General features: G+C 51.1%; 2 protein-coding genes across 4 annotated transcripts; both read right to left on the bottom strand.

Moving 5' to 3' along the window:
* Window positions 1–240: 240 nt before the first annotated feature.
* Window positions 241–14,707, bottom strand: GLI1 (GLI family zinc finger 1). Of its 3 annotated transcripts, none has more exons than XM_031941099.1 (12): window positions 14,605–14,707; window positions 9,600–9,747; window positions 9,066–9,161; window positions 8,563–8,758; window positions 8,161–8,305; window positions 7,320–7,409; window positions 6,783–6,920; window positions 6,206–6,355; window positions 5,564–5,728; window positions 4,112–4,342; window positions 2,973–3,261; window positions 241–2,751 (listed from the first exon to the last, which is right to left on the bottom strand). In XM_031941099.1, exons 2-12 carry the CDS (start codon window positions 9,697–9,699, stop codon window positions 1,058–1,060), a joined length of 3,294 nt encoding a protein of 1,097 aa, XP_031796959.1. In that variant the 5' UTR covers window positions 9,700–9,747; window positions 14,605–14,707; the 3' UTR covers window positions 241–1,057. The 3 variants fall into 3 exon arrangements, with proteins under 3 accessions (XP_031796959.1, XP_031796958.1, XP_031796960.1); XM_031941098.1 differs by lacking the exon at window positions 14,605–14,707 and adding an exon at window positions 13,532–14,098; XM_031941100.1 differs by lacking the exons at window positions 8,563–8,758; window positions 9,600–9,747; window positions 14,605–14,707 and having other exon boundaries at window positions 9,066–9,147.
* A 562-nt stretch (window positions 14,708–15,269) lies between these two features.
* Window positions 15,270–17,546, bottom strand: INHBE (inhibin subunit beta E). Its single transcript, XM_003772277.3, has 2 exons — window positions 16,897–17,546; window positions 15,270–16,628 (listed from the first exon to the last, which is right to left on the bottom strand). Exons 1-2 carry the CDS (start codon window positions 17,192–17,194, stop codon window positions 15,874–15,876), a joined length of 1,053 nt encoding a protein of 350 aa, XP_003772325.1. The 5' UTR covers window positions 17,195–17,546; the 3' UTR covers window positions 15,270–15,873.
* Between the last annotated feature and the right edge of the window lie 2,148 nt (window positions 17,547–19,694).

Below are 19,694 nucleotides of genomic sequence, written 5' to 3' on the forward strand. Positions count from 1 at the left end.
TACAAATTGAAATATAATTTTCTCACTTTATTTTTCTTGCTTTTGTGATGTGCCTATTATGAATGTTTTGCATGATTCCACATATATAACTGATATCATATTGCTTGCCCTCTCAGAAGAGAAGGGCAGGAGAGAGGGAAAGAATTTGGAACTCAAAATTTTTTTAAATGTTAAAAAATAAATAATCAGTTTTTTTTTTTAAAGGAAAAAAAGAAAGGCTAGGATCAGGGAGATGCTACTCCTCCTTCCCCCATGCCTCGTCATATATATATATAAAATTGTCACTCTCCTATTCAAGAAGCCTCAGTGGTTCCCTATTGCTTCTAAGATAAAACTTTTCTAGTTGGCACTTAACTCCTATGCAATCTTATTCCAACCTTTCCAAACTAATTCATGCTTCTCCCTCTAATTCCTTCCCCATTCCAGCCAAACTGCCCCCCCCCTTTTTTTTTTAACACTCCTCATACTCAGAATTCCACCTTCTATGTCTGCATCTTTGCACAAGCTGTCCTCCACGTCTTTTCCTTCACTACCTCAGAGAATCTCTGATTTCCGTCCAAGTTCAAATGCCTTCTTCTACAGGAAGTTTTTACCTATCCTTCTCCCTCAATCTATTCCTATCATGCTTTACCTTTCTAGAGCTGATTTTATTTTTATTAAACTTGCATAAACTTGGTACTTATCTGTGTTTTCCCCTCTAGAATGGGAGCTCTTTCGGAGGAAGGATTCTTCCTCTTTTTTCTTTGTAATCTCTAGCATCTAGCAAGGTTCCTGGCACATAAAGGGTGCATAATAAGTGCTTATTAAATTAGTTTGAATTCTCCATTTCACCCTGCTCCTTCTCTCCCCTACAACAACACTGGAGGACAAGGATCCTACTTAAGCAATTTCTTTATTATCAGGAAATTGTATCATTATTAAATTCAAGGAGAATCCTCCCTAAAATATATACAGACTTGGTACAGTCTTCCAGCCCAGCTCCCTGTGCTGAAATCTAACAAGGGAATGTAGCCTCCAGGTTCCCTGTAACAGAGATCCTTTTACAAATTGAGGCCTCTTAGGCAGTAGAATTGAGGAACTGGGTCTCTCCAGGCAAGGACCCCAATAAGACACCCATGTTACCCACAGTCATGTTGGGGAGCACAGAGGAATGTGGGGGTTGGGGGGCACTATTCTCAGGTTGTGGAGACAAATGGTTCATACCCTCAGTCTCATCCAGAATGGCCACAAATTCCAGTTGTGTGTTATCCAAGTCAAGGGAGTCCAGAGGATTGCACGGTTGTCCCTCTGGGGGGGGACACAGGGTAGGACCCCCATCTAATCCTCCTACCTCCGGGTGACCACAGCTGGGGTTGCTGCTCCCTGCCTTGAGGGCCCCATAGCAAGCAGGCAGAGGAGGCAGAAATCGAGGCGGTACTGCCTTCTGGGGGCTTCTTTCCCCTGGCACTCCAAAATTCCCCTGGCAGGGCGGGAGGGTAGGGTAAGCTCCTGACTTGTGAGAGAGCAAGGTGGGAGTCACACCAGAGGGATACATGGTCACTGAGTTCTTGGCATGGTCTGAACCCCCTTGAGGCCTCCCGAGGAATTTGGGGTTCCAGTAAGGAAGGTCTTGGCCGGAAGTGTCTTCTCTCCTTCCACCCTCCCACAGAAGGGCCTGTTGAGATTGCACATAGCTACAGACCAGTTGAGTCTTGAGTTGCCCTGTGGAGCCGGGGGAGGTCACAAAATCAGGGCCAGCCTGGAACTCTGAAGAATTATGAGGGGCTGCTTGTGCATAGGAGGATGACTGAGTGTAGTTTGAGAGCGGAAGCTGAGGGAATGAGGAATGGGGGAGTGAGGGGCTGCGAGCAGGATGAGCGTTGAGACAAGGTGCCAGCACTGGAGGGACAGTGTCCATCAGGCACTCCTGCTCCGGCTTGACATGAACTTGTCCAAAAGGTCCGAGCTGCGGGCACTCCTCTCCACTGCCTACTGTGGCCTTGGAGGCTGGGTAGAGCCTTGTCGGGGAATTGAACTCATCCCATGTTCCTGGGGGAGGGTTGGGATAGGGCACAGGCTGAGGGCAAGAATTAGAACCGTAATGATCAGGGGTGCCCAAACCCCTGGGTCCATAAGATTCAGATGTCATCCCTTCAAGCACCCTGTAACCTAGAGGGTCAGCTGGGGAGAAGTCTACATAGGGATCTAAGCCGCTGCTCATCAGAGGATCCCCATTCTCTGGTTCCTCATTCATCCCCAGAGTTTCCATGACAACATTCTCAGTGATGCTAGGAGGTCTAGGGGAGTAAACTGAGGAGGATTGGTGGGGTTCAAAGTTACGTCCCACTCCGGTCCCAGAGGCTAGGGTATGAACACAGCCCAAGCTCTTAAACCTCTGTACTCTGGCTGGAGGGGGTGGCCCAGCAGATCGAGCAGGGTCACTGGCTCTCCGAGTAATCCCTGCTCCAGGGCCATAGCCAGGATATTCAACACCAGTCCTCCATGAGACGCTTGGGGGGCCCCCTGCCCTTTCCAAACTGGGCATAGAGGAGACCGGTGCACTGGCCCCCCTGGATGTGCCATATCGAGCATGAAGCAAGTAGTGCTGGGCAGGAGGAAGGCCTTGGCGTGGCACGGGATGCTCTGGGGGTGATGCAGGAGGAAAAGGGGAGGTGCGACGGCTGGCAGTGTAGGCAGTACTGACGCTGCTGGAGTTACTGCCTCTGTAATCAGCAGAGCAAGGAGGCCCCAGGCGACCAACCATGGTAGGCCCTAGGTAAAGGAGAAAAAAGATAGGGGCAATCAATAAAGGGGTCTTTGACGTTTCTTTTTTGCCCACCAGTCCCAAAGGCTGCCCTTGCTAATCCTAACCAGAAACCTTGTCCTTAATCCTGGGGGAAAGCCCCTAGTCCACCCCAACCAATCTCCTCCCCAAGAATCAGAAGGGACTTTTCTTCCCATCCATATTTCCTCCCTCACAGAAGGAGTCTCACCAGCGCCTGCCAGGCTAGGCAATTTAAGGCCACGAGACGCCGACCGGAGTTGATCCAACCTTAGATTCTCTAGCCGTCGAAGGGTCGATAGGCTGGGAGGCCCAGGTTCTGGACCCCCAGCTCCGGCTGTCCCACTGGCCCCTGGGCCTTCATCCAGGCTATACAGGTCCTCAGTGCTGCCCCCCAGAGTGCCAGCCATGTCCACACCACTATCTGTGTTGGTCACACTACCTAATGGGGAACGATCACTGCTACAAGATGACTGTGCTCCTGGACTTGGCTGTGGCTTCTGAAGGGAACACAAGAGGCAGAAGATCATTGCCCATTCCCTCTCTCTCCCCTTAACTATCCAAACTGGGCCCTTCATCTAAAAGAAACACAGGAAACCCTGTGTCAATTCAGCATCTAGGAATCTTGAGGATGGGGTGGGGAAAGACCTAGGGGATGCAAAGGATACTGGGATGACTGGAAGAACTGGAGAAAGTGTTGGAGAGGAAAAAGTTTTTCTAATCAGGGCTCCTAGCTGCTGGGGTAGGTTGTACAGGTGAATCTGAAAGAGAGGATCTGAATAAAAAATCTCTACATTCCAAAATACATTCCCATCTCTAGAGAGGATGCAGGAAGAGAAAAGAGAAAACCTGAAATCCCACCCAGAAAGGAAGAAGAAAAACAACTAGAAATCTTCTTAGTAACTGTTATTTCTACTCTTTGTGAGTCCATTTGGGGTTTTCTTGGCAAAGATGTGATTCCTTGGCAAAGAATGTGCCATTCCTTCTTCAGCTCCTTTTACAGATGAAGAAACGGAGGCAAATAGGATTAAGTGATTTGCTAGTGTCTGAGGCCATATTTGAACTCAGATCCTCCTGACTCTTTATTCACTGCCTCAAATGACACGCTGTAAACGAAAAATGATGGTTCTTTGAATTTGGAGAAGTAATCTCATCTCTCACTTGGACTCTTTCACTTCTTGATATTGGAGGATTGGGACTATATATAGCAAGAATAAGGAGAAATGAATTGGGTAACTCATATATGGATGTAGGTGGGTGGGAGAGTATGGCAGGAAAGGTTGGCCAGTAACGATTTCTATCCCTGCGGATCCTGGCTACAGAAACATGGGAACAACTAACATGGCTCACCAGGGTAGCATCAGGCACTGTCAATTTGCCCTCATCCCGGCTGGGGCCCCCTTCTTGCTCCCTTTTGAGATCCAAACTTGGAAGGGCCAGCACCCGGGGTGGGGGACCATCTCCTCGGTGCCTCTTGGTTACGTGTGCATCCGGGCCATGCACTGTCTTGACATGTTTTCGGAGGGAGCTGGGATCTGTGTAACGCTTGGTGCAGCCAGGTAGTTTACAAACATATGGCTTCTGGTAGGTTAAAGAACAAAGAACAAAAGTCATAATAAGAGTGGAGTAAAAATATAGTGTAGTATAGAGAAAGATTAGTGGAGGAAAAGGTGAAAAATACACAGGGGGGTACAGAAAACCTGGAAGAATGAGAATTACATCAAGAATCAAGTTAGGGAACACAGAAGAAACACATAGATCTGTAAGAGAGATCATGGGAGACATGGCAGAATGGATAGTCGTGAAGAAAACGTAATGAGTTCATAGGAGTAAAAGAGGAGGTGAAAAGGGAGAAGTTTTAGGAGAGATAAAGGAAAGACAAGGATTGGGAGGCAGAAAAATCATTAGTTGTTCAGTTGTTGACCCCATTTGTGGCTTTCTTGGCAAAGATATTAGAGTGGTTTGCCATTTCCTTCTCCAATTCATTTTTATAGATGAGTAAACTGAGGCAAATTTTATGTGACTTGTCCAGAGCCACATAAGTAGTAAATATCCAACGATACATTTGAACTCTGGAAGATGAATCTTTCTGGCTCTAGAACTGGCATTCTATCTACTGAGCCACATAGCTACCTAGAAAAATCATAGAATAGCATAGGTCAGAGCAAATAAAATTCATAAAAAAAAAAACCAAAGGGATTGAGATAAGGGGACACAAAACACAGGAAAGGCATGGAGGAGATGGAGGGTGACAGAAAAAGGAAAATTATAGAGCTTGATTTCTGAGCCTGTCCCATTTTGACCATAGCTCCAAGTTACCTACCCGCTATGACACAGGGGATGGCAGTGGACATCCTTGACCAATGTGAAAGTACAATATCTGGAGGAGCTGAGGAAACTAAGGAGGAACATGAGAGTTTCCCTACATAGGGGTGCCTCTGGGGAGGCTCTTGTTTGTGTGCTTAGCTATTAGTCTTTGTGGCCTGCAAGGGAAAGGAGGTAGTAATTGTCATTGTGAGCCATATTCTTGCATGGGGAGAAGTGCTTTTGCCAAGTATGTTTGCTTGGATGAGGGGGAGGAGTGTTAGGGTCTCTCTGGATTGGGTGTGACTGTAATTCTGTGTATATGAATGTGTGTGTGCGATGGGGAAGGGATTCTCTGAATTAGGGGTGAAGAGATGCCTTAAGATTGGGATGGGGATACTATAGCCCCCATGAGTCACCTAAATAAGAAAATTCTCTAAATTAAGTATTTTTGTGTTGGAAGAGATTTTCCTGGATTAGGAATTAGCAGGGTCTCACCTCACTAGAATGGGTCCGGTTCTGGTGTTTGGCCCGGTCACTGGCATTGCTGAAGGCCTTACTGCAGCCTTCATGCTCACACATGTATGGCTTCTCACCCGTATGTGATCGAAGGTGAGTCTTCAAGTTCTCAAGCCTTGAATAGGACTTCCGGCACCCCTCAAACTGAGGGGATAGAATAGGTCAGAGGTTACTCTCAAATTGGAAGGATAGAGAGGCTTTTAAACTAGGGACCCATAAGGGAACCCCTCCAAGGGAAACATGGATCACAATACATTTCTTAAAATGAGAGACAATCATGAGGGAATTGAGGAAATCCCACAAAATTGTGTGAAGGCAAGTTAGGAAGGGAATGTGGGGTTTAGGGGCTGATCTCTCAGTTTGAATAGACATGGCCATCAAGAAGAGAATATCTCTCACTCAAGTCTTTCAGAGTGGAAGGTCTGGGGGAGTTCTAATTTTGAAGGTGGTTTTGTGGGTGGAATTATTAAAGGGGGTCAGGTTTTTCATCATTCAGGAATATAATTCATACTTTTTTTTTTCATTTTATATCCATGTGTGGGGCTGCAAAGCTTTAGATAAAGGCTGTAACATGGAGTTGTGATATGCTCCATGGTTATGGGCAGGTGTATGGCATCTCACCGTGCACTTATGGGGTTTTTCTCCTGTATGTCTTCGCATGTGAACCACCAGCATATACTGTGCCTTAAATGGTCTCTGTTCTCGGGAACATCCTCCCCAGTGACAGACAAATTCTTTTCTCTCACCATGTATGTGCTCACTATTGATGTGCTGGGGATGGAGGCAGAATGAGTTTTAAGAAAGAAATACGGGAAATAGGAATCTTCTCCCCACCCCCCACCCCCTGAGTACCAAGCTAAGAACTTACTTCTCTGAAAACTCCCTTTCCCAAAACTTTTCCTCCCTCCTTCCCTCAGAGGTACCACATTCTGAGAAAAGTAGAGCTGTAGGGAAATCATAGTCTACTTCTCAGATTTTCACTCTCTTAATATTCTCATCAATATTTAAGTTTTGCTTCTCTTGTCTTCCCTTCCTTATCCCTTATCCCATCCTTAACCCCTTGTCCTGAAACAAAAGTAATAGCATCCTAACATGATACCATTTACTTTATTCCTCTCCTATAAGCCTCCATAGGCTCATAGGAGAAGCTTTCCCCCAAACCACCTGAACATTCCTGTCTCCCCAAATCATTACTCACATGCACCAGCTGCTCTTGTGAATCAAATTCAAGGTTGCAACCATTCCAACGACAATCAGTCTCATAGACACATTCAGGTTCTGGCTTTTCCTCCTTCTCCAATTCTTCCCTCCCATCCAATAATCCCAAAAGAGCATCCTGAAGCAAGGAAAGCAAAGGCTGCACCACTCATAAACCCTCTTGCTTGAGTCCCCAGCCCTTCCCTCCATTCTTTTCTCCTTAAACTGAAGGACAATAGGATGTAGGAGGATCATATAATTACAGACATGGATTTTGACATGGAAGTTACCTTCAGAATTATCTAGTCCAAAGCCTTCATTTGACAAATGAAAAAATGGAAACCCAGAAAGATGGGATTTGTCCAAGACCATACAGTCAGGGACAAAGCTGGGACTCAGGTCTTTAGACTCCAAGTCCAGGACTCTTTCTATCATATCATCAATCTCACTGCCCCAGAGGCAGGGCAAAGGTTATGGGGCGAAGTGAAGGAAATGTATATTCATTCCAATAACATTACCATTCTTCCTCCCCCTTTACCTGTGTGCCAGTGGAGTTGGGACTGGACACATTGCCTTCAGATGGCTCCTCGGTATGTTTGTTTACCAGCATGTTCAGTTCAGATTTCAGCTTCCCAGTTGAGGAAAGAATAACAAGAATGAGAGTAGTTTATGGGGAGAGCTACCTTTCTGTTTCCCAGAGCCTATTGATCCCTCCCTCCAAATGCTCAATAATCAATTTGAGGTCACCCTCTTTCTCACATATACTTCCTTTTTTTTTTTTAAGAGAAATTTTTGTTAGATTTAAATATTCTTAGAAAGTAGCCAAGTGTCTTTCATATCTATGAATTTTTCTTGAATGAATTCTTGAATTAATTAAATTGTGGAAGTATAATACAAAAATTTATATGATAAAAGTATTGAAGATAAGAGAAATACTACATCAGGTCTAATTTTAAAAAAAGAACATTACCAAGTAGAGAAATCAAGAATGGCTTCGTGGAGAAGGTGGCTTTGTGCTGTGACTTAACAAATTGGTAGGATTTTAATAGGTTAAGATGGGGAAAGAAGGCATATGAGGTATAGTAAAATGGTTTGGCAAAACACAAAGCGGGAAACCTTCACACGTACTTCTTCCCAGTATCACTGGGAGCAGTGGTGGTTGGAGCAGACAGTGGGATGGAATAAAGGTTCACAGACACAAGTAAGTGCCTCATTCAATTCCCCAAAACACCGACTTCAAGGCTCCATCCTTCTCCCCTTTTGGATTTTGCATTCTCTTTCTTTGTTTTTACCTTCTTATTTTTCTCTCCTGAAGAAGGAGTCTAGAGTGAGGGAGGGTGATTTGGGGGAGACAAAAGGAATGAGATGAAGGTCCTTACCTGGTAGTTCTGGAGGGGTCCCCGGGGATGGAGAGGTGGCCTCAGCCTGCCCTGGGTGGGGTCATGAGGGCCACAGGGTGGGGCCATGAAGGATGGAGTAGCCCTTTTTTGGTGATTCATCGGGGGTGGGAATCCCAGAGATGGGCTGTGGAAGTGGGAGGGGGTTAGGGTTAAGATCTGAGGACATTTCTAGAGAGTGCGGAGGGGCTATTTGGAGGGGTTTCTGGGAGTCTTTGGGAAGAATAGGAAAGTTGGAAGGCTATATATGGAAATGTTGAGGGAGTTGCAGAATGCCTTTGGAATGGTTAGAATCAGGATCTTGGAAGGGGGGGGGGTTGGCAATTTTTGGTGGGAATCTTAGTGAATATTTAGAGGGGCCCCTTGCCCCAGAGCTGCCTGCACCTGATGGTGCCGATGGAGAGGTGCCCATAGGACCCCCCTGGGGGGGCACAGCTTGAGTTGATGAAGGCAACAAGGGAGCTGGGTGAAGTTCGAATGACGGTCTGCAGGTCCAGGCTGGCGTCTGACAGTGGTGAGATGGACAGTGCCCTCTTCTTGGTCATCTTGACTGCATTCCGGGTTGGGGGAAAGATCGGGGCTGGGGCAGGGGACATTGAGGGGGGATGGGTATAGCAGAGTGGGGTGAGGTAGGGTTTGGGATATCTTCCCCTGTCCCCAACCCAAGGGTCCCAACTATCTAGGAAAATCATCCACTGACCCTACTCTGATCCCCACCCCACCTCCACTTTTGATCTCCTGATTCCATCCCATTTGGGATTTCTTGAACCCATCTCTGACCCCTCTTGACCCGCCCTCATCAGATCAGGACTTCCACCATCTTATTCTCTCCTAGGACTGGGGTAGACAAGTTTGTGCTTGAGGAAAGAACAATGCTAGAGCCTCACCCTCAGTACTGTGGCTGGTGGTCTCTTGAGTTGGCCCATAGCTGTGGGGACTGGACATGAAATTGGTTTGATGGCAGAAGGAAAGGCCAGTCAGTCCTGGAGAAGAGTGCCAGGTGAAAGGATGGAGGTGGTGAACAGGCCCATACTTCTCCCCACCCAAAATCCTCATCCCTCCAAGGTAGAAACCTCCCTTAATGCCATATAATACCTTACATGTATCAAGTCCTTAATAAGTGCTTCATTCATTCACTGATATATTCTCAACAAGCTTTCATAATGCCTTATTTAATCATGAAAACAACCTTGTGAGGCAGTTAGGATAAACATCATTCCTATTTGATAGATGAAGAGACTGAAGTTGAGAGAAGCAGAGGGTCGCCCATGGTACAGAGCTAGGATCCCTACAATCAAAATTTAAGCTCAAGGTCAAGACCAACCTACTGAGGACCCTTACAGATAGGAAAAGAGAGGCCTGAGTAGCTTCAACCCAAATCTCTGGGTCTGGATTGGAGGTGTTTTCCAACTTGTACTGACCTTCAGTGCCCATGCCCTGAGCACCCTGACTAGGGAGGGATGGTAGACAGTAAGATTCTCCATAGCTATTGATGGCAGAAGGGGTAATGGAGTTGAACATGGTGCCTCAGGTGAAGAGCAGGTGAAGGAAAGCTGAGAGGAGGAATACCTGAAAGAAAAAAAGGGGAACCGGCCGTCCTAATAAGTATAAGACTCTGGGCAAATTATACAGTGCGACCAATTTGCAAAAGAGAATCTTTGCCTGTATAAATAAGGATAAAGTAAAAACCAAGGGTGTATGTGAAAGATAAAACTGATATTTATAAAACACTTTGCTAAATTACTTCCTCTGACACTAAAGACTTATTTTATTGGTTTTAGAGACCAGATTAAAGTCCGGATCTCCTCTGTTTTCAGCACTCTTGCCACAGTCCCACACTCCCTTTTTTTTTTTTTTTAATAATTGTAATTTTTTATTGACAGAACCCATGCCTCAGTCCCACACTCCCCTTTTTAAAAAATAATTGTATTTTTTATTGACAGAACCCATGTCTCAGTCCCACAGTCCCTTTGACCAGGAAAGGCAGAACACAGGAATGGAAAGAACAATGCAGGAGAGTGTGTGCGCGCCAGTTACCCCTGTCCCTCTCCCTTCCCGAGGTGAGAGGGGCATCTGGCTGGTGGTGGACAGAGTCCTTCAGCTGGGAAGACTCCGATTCACATCCTGTATCATACTCTCTCAGGAGACTCGATTAAAATCCCTTCTCACCTACTCTTGCGCATAACATCACTTAGCCTCAGTTTCCTCATTTGGAAATGGAAATACTAACAGTACCTCCCTCCCTGGGCTGTTGAGGAGCTCAAATGAGACGGAACGAAGCTTATAACGCTGTATAAATGCAATCGTTTGTTTATATATTTATGCATGTAAACACATAAATAACAACAACAACAAAACAAATAAATAAACAAATAAATAAAAAGCACCAGCAGCGACAGAGTAAGCAGGAGGGAACGAGAGCGGATGGCTCCCCCATTTAATGAACCCCAGGGATTTCCCTGCCTCCCTCTCCCCCAGATGCTTCTCCCGTTCCACCCTCCCAGGGTCCCCGGCTGAGCGGATTGCAGTAACGCGAGTGTTCAGCAGGAGGAGCCGTCCCGGAGAAGAGGCTGTTGGTTGGTCCGCAGCGGGAGGCGAAGCCCCTTTCCCTCCCCTCGGGCCAGGCTCTGGGGCGGCGGGAGGGAAGGGGACGGAGGCGACGCTCTCGGGGGGAGTCAGACCCCGCCGCGGGGCAGGGGCGAAAGGAGGGGCGGAGCCTCGCGACTTTGGGCTTAGGTGGTGCGCTGCCTGTCCAGGAGAAATGGAGAAGCTCCTTTTTGCCCGGTCCATCCCCCTGGTCCCGGGATAGGAAAACAGAGAGGGGAAGAAGGGATGAGAGAGAGAGAAGAGAAGGGGAAGGAAAAGGAGCGAGAGACAGAGACTGGGGGTAGAGCAACCGAGGGAGAAAGGGAGAAGGGAGAGAGACAGGCAAAGAAGGAAGAATGGGGGAGAGGGACAAACACAGCGGGACACGGGGGACCAATTTCCCTCGCCTACTCCACTCACAAATTCGGTTCGGTGGAATCCATTCCACGTTTCTCAGATTCCCAGGGAATGAGGGTGGGGTGTGGTAGGGTGGGAAGGGGAGCTAGAGGCGTCGTGGTGGGTGATCCTAAGATGTTGGGATTTAGGCTGAGGGAGGGGGAAGATGAGGCGGGAGTCCCACAACTCAACCCTCACCCCCCCATCCATCACAGATCATGACCCCTCCCTTACCGCCCCAATTCTGCTTACAAGACCCCCCCCACTTGACACTGGCATTCAGTCGAGGTGGGTGGTGGGCACAGCTGGCTGGCAGCTGTATGGGGTGGGGTAGGGGGGGCTCTTTTCCTGACTCCTCCCTCTGTGACTCACCCGGTTGAAGGAAGCAGTTTCACAGCTCCTCCCTCCCCCGGCACCCCATCCCTCCAGACTGTAGACAGCAGCCCTCCCTGCCAAAACTGCATCCCATCCATTCTGTTGTCATTCCTCTTTCGGTGCCCTCTGCCTGGGACCTGGAAGCCATGTGGGGATGGAGGGCAGCTTTCCCTCACCCTTGGGCATCCCTGTTCCCTCTTCACAGGGGTGTAAGGGGGAAATTCCCCAACTTTTTAAACTTCAGCAAAGTTTGCCGGGGCGAAGAAGGGTCGGGGCACTTAGTGGTTCCTGAACTTCAGATCCTCACTCCCTGGATGCCCCTAATTTCCCATTCCCTTCCCTCAACCCCTGGGCGTAGGCACCGCCCCCTCTCCCGGACCCGCCTTCCCAGGGCTTCACTCCCTCCTCGGCCCACCCAAGTTGAGGCCGCCCGACTCTGGCTGCAGACGGCTCCGCTCCCTCCTGCCTCCCCCTCCCAGAGATCCCAGCCAAGCCGGCCGGGAGGGGGTTGGGGAGGAGGAAAGGGAGGGCGTTGAGGGGCGGGACGCATTCCACCCTCCTAACTCTCCTCCGCCAGAAACCAGGCGGCAGAGCCCCTGCTTGCAGTGGGGGTGTCTAAATATAGAAGTTGGGGGTCCCGTGGCCAGGGAGAAATCTCTCAGCTAGGAAGGGTGATTTTGGGGAACAAACCCAAAAGGAAGGAACAGGGGACTTGTAGAGTTTTAGGAAAAACAAGACGGGAAGTAACTGGAGGAGTGGGATCAAATGTGGGGGAGCAGGGAATCCCAAACTCCCCGGTATCCCCGTTTGGTGTCCGAAGAGTTAAACCCTCCCCCCCGGGAACCCCCAAGTGACGTAAGGGGCGGGGCTTGGCATCCTGGCGGGGATGCCGGACCGTAAGGTAGAGTTGGTGGGGGGCTCCGATTCCCACCTCTTATAGAAAACCACCCGCCGCCTCTCCCCACCCCACGGGAAAGTTGCCCCGGGCCCCGTCCTTCAGCTAGTGTCTACATTCCATTGTAGAGACCCCAGTCCTCCTGCCCCCAGACCCTCGTTTCTCTTCCTTCCAGCCCCTGACGAGGCCCTCTGTTCCCCCCTCCCCTAATCTGGACCAAAGAGCCAGCTGCGTGCTGAAAGATTGTTTCGGGGTCATGGGACCTGAAAGAGGCTGCAGGGCAGGCAGGGTGGTCTGGGCAGGAGGAGGGGGCTTTCTAGTCCCCAGGCCCTCTCTGGGCGGGGAACTGGACGGAAGGGATGAGAAATAAGTCCAAGCCCAGCCCCACAGGGGTCTCCCCGGTTTATCTTCAGCGCCCTGGTGGTCCTGAGGTCAGAGGGTAGAGGGAAAGTCTCCCCGGAGATTCTCTCTCCCTCCTCCGGCCCCTCCCCAGCTCCCCGCACTTTAGAAGCCGGGAGTTCCTCTGGGAATAGCGAGGGGACAAGGTCCCCAGAGGTCTGAGGCCTAAGCCAGACGCTGGGAACTAAAGGGAGAGCCGCACGCTCTTACCTGTCCAACACAGGAGGAGGCATTACCCCTGACCCACATCACGCAGAGGAGCCCGTGCCTCAACACTCCCCCCCCCTTTTCACATATCCCCCGGCTTGTGCAGTTCTGGGGTTGCGGGGACCCAAGACGCCGCCCTCAGATTCGGGGTATCAAGCCACCTGAGCCTCCCTTCCCAGCGCCTAAGCCCTTCACCCAAGATCCCTCCATCCCTATCAAATGAATCGCGAAACAGTTCTAACTTATGCGGACCACAGACAAAGAGGCGGGGACGGCTGGAACAGAAAGGGATAGAACCCCCAAGACAGGACCACAAACTTTCTCATCTCTCCACACAGACGGCTCCCCCCGCATTTTGCCCCGTCCCCGAGGTTTCCATCGCGGCGTGGGTGGCTTGAGGTGAGAGTGCCGGGGAATCGCTCTAAACCAGTGGCCCCCTCCTCAACCCCCTCCCCCACGGCTCCCAGGTGGTCCCTGACCTGGCCCCCTTCTCACCTCCATCGGGACTCGGGACGCGGGATGCGCAGTCCAGGGCTGGAGTCGGGGCTGGGGGGTGTGCGGTGGGGAGCTGGGGGGGAGGAGGGGGGACGGGCAGGGCCACAGCGGCGCAGCCTCAGTGCCGCCCCCGCCCCCCCAACCCGGCCCCCCCGCCCCGCCTGCCGGGCCGGGAGCCTGGACCACCCGCAAGACGCGCAAACTTTTTTTTTCCTTTTTGCAAAAACTTTTCCTCCTTCTAGCGCCGTTGGCGCGCCGTCCCCCTCACGCCTCCCCTTCCCTCCCGGGACCCTCCCTCGCGCTGGCGAACCAGGCTTGGGGGCTGGAGGAAGGAAAGAGGGGGGTGCCGGACTCGCTGCGCCCCCGGACTCGGGAGCCCCCTCCCCCCTTTCAGGAGGGACCCTATCTCCCCAACCTCAACTAGAGCTCTCGAGCCTAGCACGCTGCCCTCGGAGAGCGGGAAATCCCGGCCTGGAGGTCCGGAACCGCCGCCGGTCAGCGGCCGGGAGGGGGCCGGAGGCAGGGATCCGGGAAGCTGGGGGTTAGACCCGGAAGGCAGCAAAGTCGGAAGGGGAGAACCCTCGGGGGGGGGGGGGTCTTAAGCAGGCCGAGAACCGGGCCCTGCCCTTTGCGGGGGGCCGCGCCGAGGCTGGGGGACAGGGCCCCGGAACGGGGCCAGGGCTCGGGGGCGTTAAAAACTGCGCGAGCAGGGAAGCAGGCTGCGGGACTGCGGGGGCTGACGGGGACGAGAGCCGGCGGCTCTGCGTCGGGGGTAGCTAGCCCCGGGACGGCCCCTGACCCCCTCCCGCCCTCCCGCCCGGGCTGGGCAGACCCTTCCCCTCGCCCTTCTTCGCTGCTCCTTGCGCCCTCTGCCGGCCCCCCGGGGAACAGCCCCCTTCTCTTAGCCTGGACCTTAGGCAGGGACGGCGCTGTCGTGGGGGGGGGGGGGGGGGGGGGGGGGGGGGGGGGGGGGGTGTGATGCTGAGAGGGAGGGACACGAGGGAAGAAGTTCTCCGGTGCTGGGAGAGCCGAGGGAGGGCGGGACCAGCAGAAAGGGAGGGAGGGAGACGTACATGAGACTCGGACTCAGAAATAGGTAAAGGGTTCTGGGCTGGAAGGAAGCCTGCTCTTGTCCCTTGTCCCTCTGTGTCCTGTGGGCTCCCTTGTTGCCATGGTGACAGGATGCAGGGGAAGGGTCAGCTATTTCAGTCTCCGATATGTAATGGGGGAGGGGAGAAGAATGGAGCGGAGGGGGGCGGGGTCTGGAAACAAGGTCATGATCAGGAACCTGAAGAACGCCCCCTTCTGATTGTTTTCTTTCTTTTACCTCTTTCCCGAGCCCCAAATTTCCCTTTCTTCCTTGTACCTTGGGACATCCTCCAAAAGTATTTCTGGGGGAGCGGGAGGAAAGGGTCACTGGATAACTGTTTATTTGAGAAAAACAGGGCCAAGTTGGGGGCTGTCTATAGGTGTTAAATAACTAGGGAACCAGAGGAGATAGGGAGTCGGGGTTAAGATCCTCCACCTCCCTCCCCCACTTGGCATTGACCAAATGTCCAGCCACTTCCAGAGGGTCAGGGACATAGATCAGGCTGATAGTCACCTGGGGCAAAGGAACCCCGCACGTGGTTCTTTTCCAGACCCATCCACATGACCTCCTCCTGCAGAGCGCTTTGCCTGTAGGACGCGCTCCCTCTCCCCATCCCAGTCCTTGAGGCTCCCCCTCCCCTCAAAAGCTTTAACAAGACACCAGTGACTTTTTTCTTCTCATTTTTATTAGGAAAATATAAATATTTCTGTCTCCCCAACAGGGCCTCACCCCCCCGCAAAACTAGAGGGTGATCCTTTAATGGGGCTCATCAACTCCTCCAAGCTCCTATTTCTAAGTCCCTCCCAGACTCCTTCCTGGACCCAGGTCCCTCTTGGCAGTTCCTACAAAGCACTTCACCAGCTCCTTTTCCTAGTATATCTTCCCCATACCACCCGCTCCTGTGCCCATTTTTCCAGGAAATTCTCTCTTAGAAGGTCCTGAGCAACTTTTCTGACCCCTCCCTCCCCACCCCTTAACCATCTCTTCTATGGAGTGATCAGGGTAGGCATCCTCTTCCAGTAAGAACCATTCCCTACCCCTCTCCCCATTCTCCAACCAGGCTGAAACTGACTGGACACTAAAGTCCCACGTTGGACTCAAACGGGTTAGCCCGCGAGGCCAGACCACCAGGTCACCTGAGGAGGGGATATCAGGCATTAGACATCCTCAGCCATTGACCCGTTGACCCCTTTCTTCTGTGGACCAACACTATTCACATTCTCTCTGGCTCGGAATCCCTTGAACCCCCTTGCTAGCTGCAGCCACAGGCTTCCACCACCATATCAGGCACATCAGTCTTGACTACGTTGCCATTTTGGTCAAGATAGAGGAGGGAGAGTGGCCGACGGGCTGTGGGAACACAGCAAGAGGGGCCAGATGGCCAGGGACTATTAGCTTTGAGAAGGTTGAAGACAGCAGAATGAAACGAGGCAGTGATCCCTGGGCTGCCAGCCAGGTGGGGCGGGCATTGTCCACTACAATAATTTAGCTGGTACCCCTCAGGCTGCAAGATCCAGCCTTGCCAGCCCAGTTCCTGGAAGTCTACATAGTGGTCCCGCTTGCAGCACAGAAGACTCCCAGGCTCACATGTAGGGGTCCTTCTCTTGGCTCGATCCCCCCCAGGTGCTCTGGCTTGGGTCCTAATCACTAGGAAGGGCTGGTGGTGGCCAGCTGTATCCAGAAGTAAGTGTCTGGCAGCTGTGGCATTGCCTACATGAGGCTGGCAGACCAGCTTGAATTTCAGAACACCAGAGTCAGTGCCCTCCAGTGCATGAGAAGGCAGGGTCAGAGCATTCCATCCTGGAGTGGTCATTCGATGCTCCGCCAGCAAGGTTTGATTTCCCTGGACTTCTCTTTCCAAACCCCACTGGAAGATTTGAATGGAGGGGGTACCAGCTAAGGTGGGATGCAGGTGCAGCCAAAGACGGATGTGGTGTGGAGGTAGGTACAAGGGAGTGGAGAGACGGAAGCTCAGGATAGATCCACAGGCTGCAGTGGAGGACGATTCTGTGGAAAAACAGTAGCTCATGAATAATGTAAGAGGCCTGGATCTTTTGGTTGGAAGAGTTATACTCTTCTCCCATCCCCTTTTCAAATGCTGACAGTCTCCTTTTTTTCTATCTTCACTTAAAAGATGAGGGCTTCAGAACGCCAGCTCCCACCCCCACTCTCCCACCTTAGCCCTCTGAAACCACATTCCTTTCTTCACTGTATTCCTCTGTCTCTGTTTCTCTTTGGGTCTTTCCCTGCTCTGCTTCTCCTCTTTGTCACCTACCTGTTTCTGCTGCAAAGCTGATGGTCTCCACTTGATTCATCTGAGGCACCTTCTTAGACTTCAGTCTCCTTAAGGCTCTGGCCAGGACCGCAGGGTGGGGAGGATGAGACACGCGTGGAGGGCTGGTCAGTTGTAGACCTTCCAGGATCTGTTGCTTGGCCAGCTCTAGGACCAAGGCTCTCTCTTCCTGGGGTCCTAGTGTGGAGAGCCCACATGATGGGCACCGAGGTCCTGCTCTCTGAGCTCCCACCAGTGCCCACAGCAGTACCAGGAGGAGCCAGACATCTGGGTATCCCATTCTCCCTGTGGCTATCTTAGGTCCAAGCCAGGGGGAAAACGGAGTCTACCAAGCACAGATATTACACCTACCCCCTGCAGAAGGGAGAGTCAGGTGTTTCCTATTCTTATACCCTGAAAACAACACCAACAACACAGATCCTTAACAAGGAAAACAAAAAACTGACCGATGAAAAGTGGGGTATTCAGAGTTGTCTGCTTGGTCGATCTACTCAGCTTACTGACCCAGGGCCTCTTTTGAGCTAACAGCTTGGGGCTCCCCACCTAGTGGTCAGTAGGCAGACCCACCTCCAGAACACCAGGATTGGCCAGTTTTGCTGTCAGTCACGTCTCTGGTTGGGGGGAAGTGGAGGATCCCCCACCCCTCCCAGAGCTCATGTTTCACCCATTTGGCTCTGATGACAGGCTTGGGGAAGGGGTATGTGGGGGTGGGGTGGGGGGGAGACGTGGACAGGAATGATGCAAGAAAGAGGATGATTTCATAGCCTCCGATCCCAGGGTCCAAGGGAGGGGGAGGGGATACTACGTGAGTCAGGTAAAGGAATGCAGTCCCCCTACATACAATTCTCCCCAATATCTTTCACTTTCAGCTTTTCTAGTTTCCTCCACAGAGAGTAGACTGTTGGGATTTTAGTGCCTAGAGGGGACAGTCCAGAAAGGGAATCCAGGATTCCATCCCCCAAACAGTGAATAGGGCAGCTAGAAGTACAGCAGCAACAGTCCCCAAGGCCAAGCCCAGGTGGCAGGTGCCACGGGGTACCTAAAAGTCACCCCTTGTCCCCTATGTGTGCTGGCTGCCCAGAGTCCAATTGGACAGGAATACAGGGTGGGGGAGGGAGAGAACTGGTGGTGATGTGGAGAGGTGTGCTACTGAGATGACTGGGGAAACCCAAAGGTAGGGGTGGGGAGGGTGATGCAATTGTGGAGCTCGGGCAGAGTCCATGACAACTGGCAGAAGAGCATGGCACTTGGGAGGGCCTGGTGCCCAGTCTTGAATTGGGCACTGCAATTCGATCTAATCTCTTTTGAAGTGAATAGAAGAGCCTAGATTTATTAGAGTGCTGAAAGCGGCCCCTCTTTGCTGATACTTCTCTGTTTTTAGGTTGTGGTATGAGGAAGAGAGTGCATGAGGACTCTGGAGTGCATTAACTGGGTTCCAGGCCCAGTGCCGCCAATAACTTTCCTCCTAGTTTTGATTAGGATGGGCTTAATAAGAGAGAAGTAAGAATTTGGCCTCAGCCTCCCCTCATCCCACCATCACTCCCCAACAACTTGGGCTTCCAGAATAGAGGCTTCTATGAACCAGGATACCCCAACTAATAATACTAGCTATTGTCTATTTAGTGTTTCAAGGTTTACCAAGTACATTGTATAGTATCTGATGCGAACCTCATAACAACCCATGCAAAGTAGAGGCTGCTGTTCCTCCATTTTGCAAATTGATCTGAAGCTAAGGAAAGTTAAGTGGTTTGCCCAGAGTTACAGTAAAGGCTAATTAGTCTAGAAGCAAGTTCCTGATGAGCCCAGCTCTCCATGCCTTCATTTCCTCACCAAAAAATGGTATGGCAGCGGGGAGGATAGGAAGAACAGTTAATCAGGTTGGCTGTGACTTTTTCATGGTGCAAAAGACTGTTTTTTTTCCCTGGAAGCCCCATAAAACCCACCTCAACTCTCTCCTAAGCCCTCACTGGGATGCCATTCTGCTGTCACCGAGCAGGAGGCATAAATCCTACTCCACCCTCCTCGTGCTCGGTGGTTAAGCACAATACCCCTGGCCACCGCCATGTGGCAGTACAAGGCCACTGGACAACAGCTGGTCCAGAGATGACCAGTTTCCCCTGAGGAAGTGGTTTCTCTGAGGAAAGAGACAGAATGGGAAGTATTTTGTGGAAGACTTTTTTGGTCCTCCTTAGTTCCCCAAATGCTCAGCCTCCTGAGCACAGAAAAGGGTGAGACTAATCTCTTTCTCAAACTCCTCCCCCATAATGCTCTCTTGTAGAGATAAAAGAAGCGGGGACCTATCTTTGCCATGATGTTGCTCCAAGGCTGTGACATCTGTCTTTGTTGGTGCCCAGGGGCACATATTGGTTCCCAGAGCTGGGAGAGGGGCCAGACAGAGTAATGAGAAGCAGCTGGAAGTAGCCTCTGACCCATATCCCCTCCCCACCCCCAGGAAATGCCCCCAGTTGCCAGCTCTGCCCGCCCCATCTCTCCTGTGCCTGGTCTGGTCCTACCTCCCCATTGACACTTACGTCAGAGCTCAGTTAAAAATACTTTCCCAGCATCTTAGTCACTTTTCCCAAGAAGTGCTCCCGGTTTATAAATACCCCAGCCATCTGCCTTGCTGCCTGCCCCTTCATCAACTCAGGGATGGGTTAGGCTGGGGAGAAGGGGGAAAGGAGAACTATAATCCAGCCATGAGGGAAAATGAGGCTATTGGGTGGTGGGGAGGCAGGTATAGAGGCTGGGGTTAGGAAGGTAAAGAGCAGAGGAGGAGAATC

The sequence above is a fragment of the Sarcophilus harrisii genome, chromosome 5 (genome assembly GCF_902635505.1).
Source record: "Sarcophilus harrisii chromosome 5, mSarHar1.11, whole genome shotgun sequence".
NCBI lineage: Eukaryota > Metazoa > Chordata > Mammalia > Dasyuromorphia > Dasyuridae > Sarcophilus > Sarcophilus harrisii.

Excerpts from the sequence above, each read along its gene's own strand:
- INHBE (XM_003772277.3), bottom strand. The coding sequence starts at position 17,194 with ATGGGATACCCAGATGTCTGGCTCCTCCTGGTACTGCTGTGGGCACTG. Across the intron at positions 16,629-16,896 it reads CAGCTTTGCAGCAGAAACAG|AATCGTCCTCCACTGCAGCC; the intron begins GTAGGTGACAAA and ends GTTTTTCCACAG.
- GLI1 (XM_031941099.1), bottom strand. The coding sequence starts at position 9,699 with ATGTTCAACTCCATTACCCCTTCTGCCATCAATAGCTATGGAGAATCT. Across the intron at positions 8,306-8,562 it reads CTCTCCATCGGCACCATCAG|CCCATCTCTGGGATTCCCAC; the intron begins GTGCAGGCAGCT and ends CCACTTCCACAG. Across the intron at positions 6,921-7,319 it reads CCAACTCCACTGGCACACAG|GATGCTCTTTTGGGATTATT; the intron begins GTAAAGGGGGAG and ends TCCTTGCTTCAG.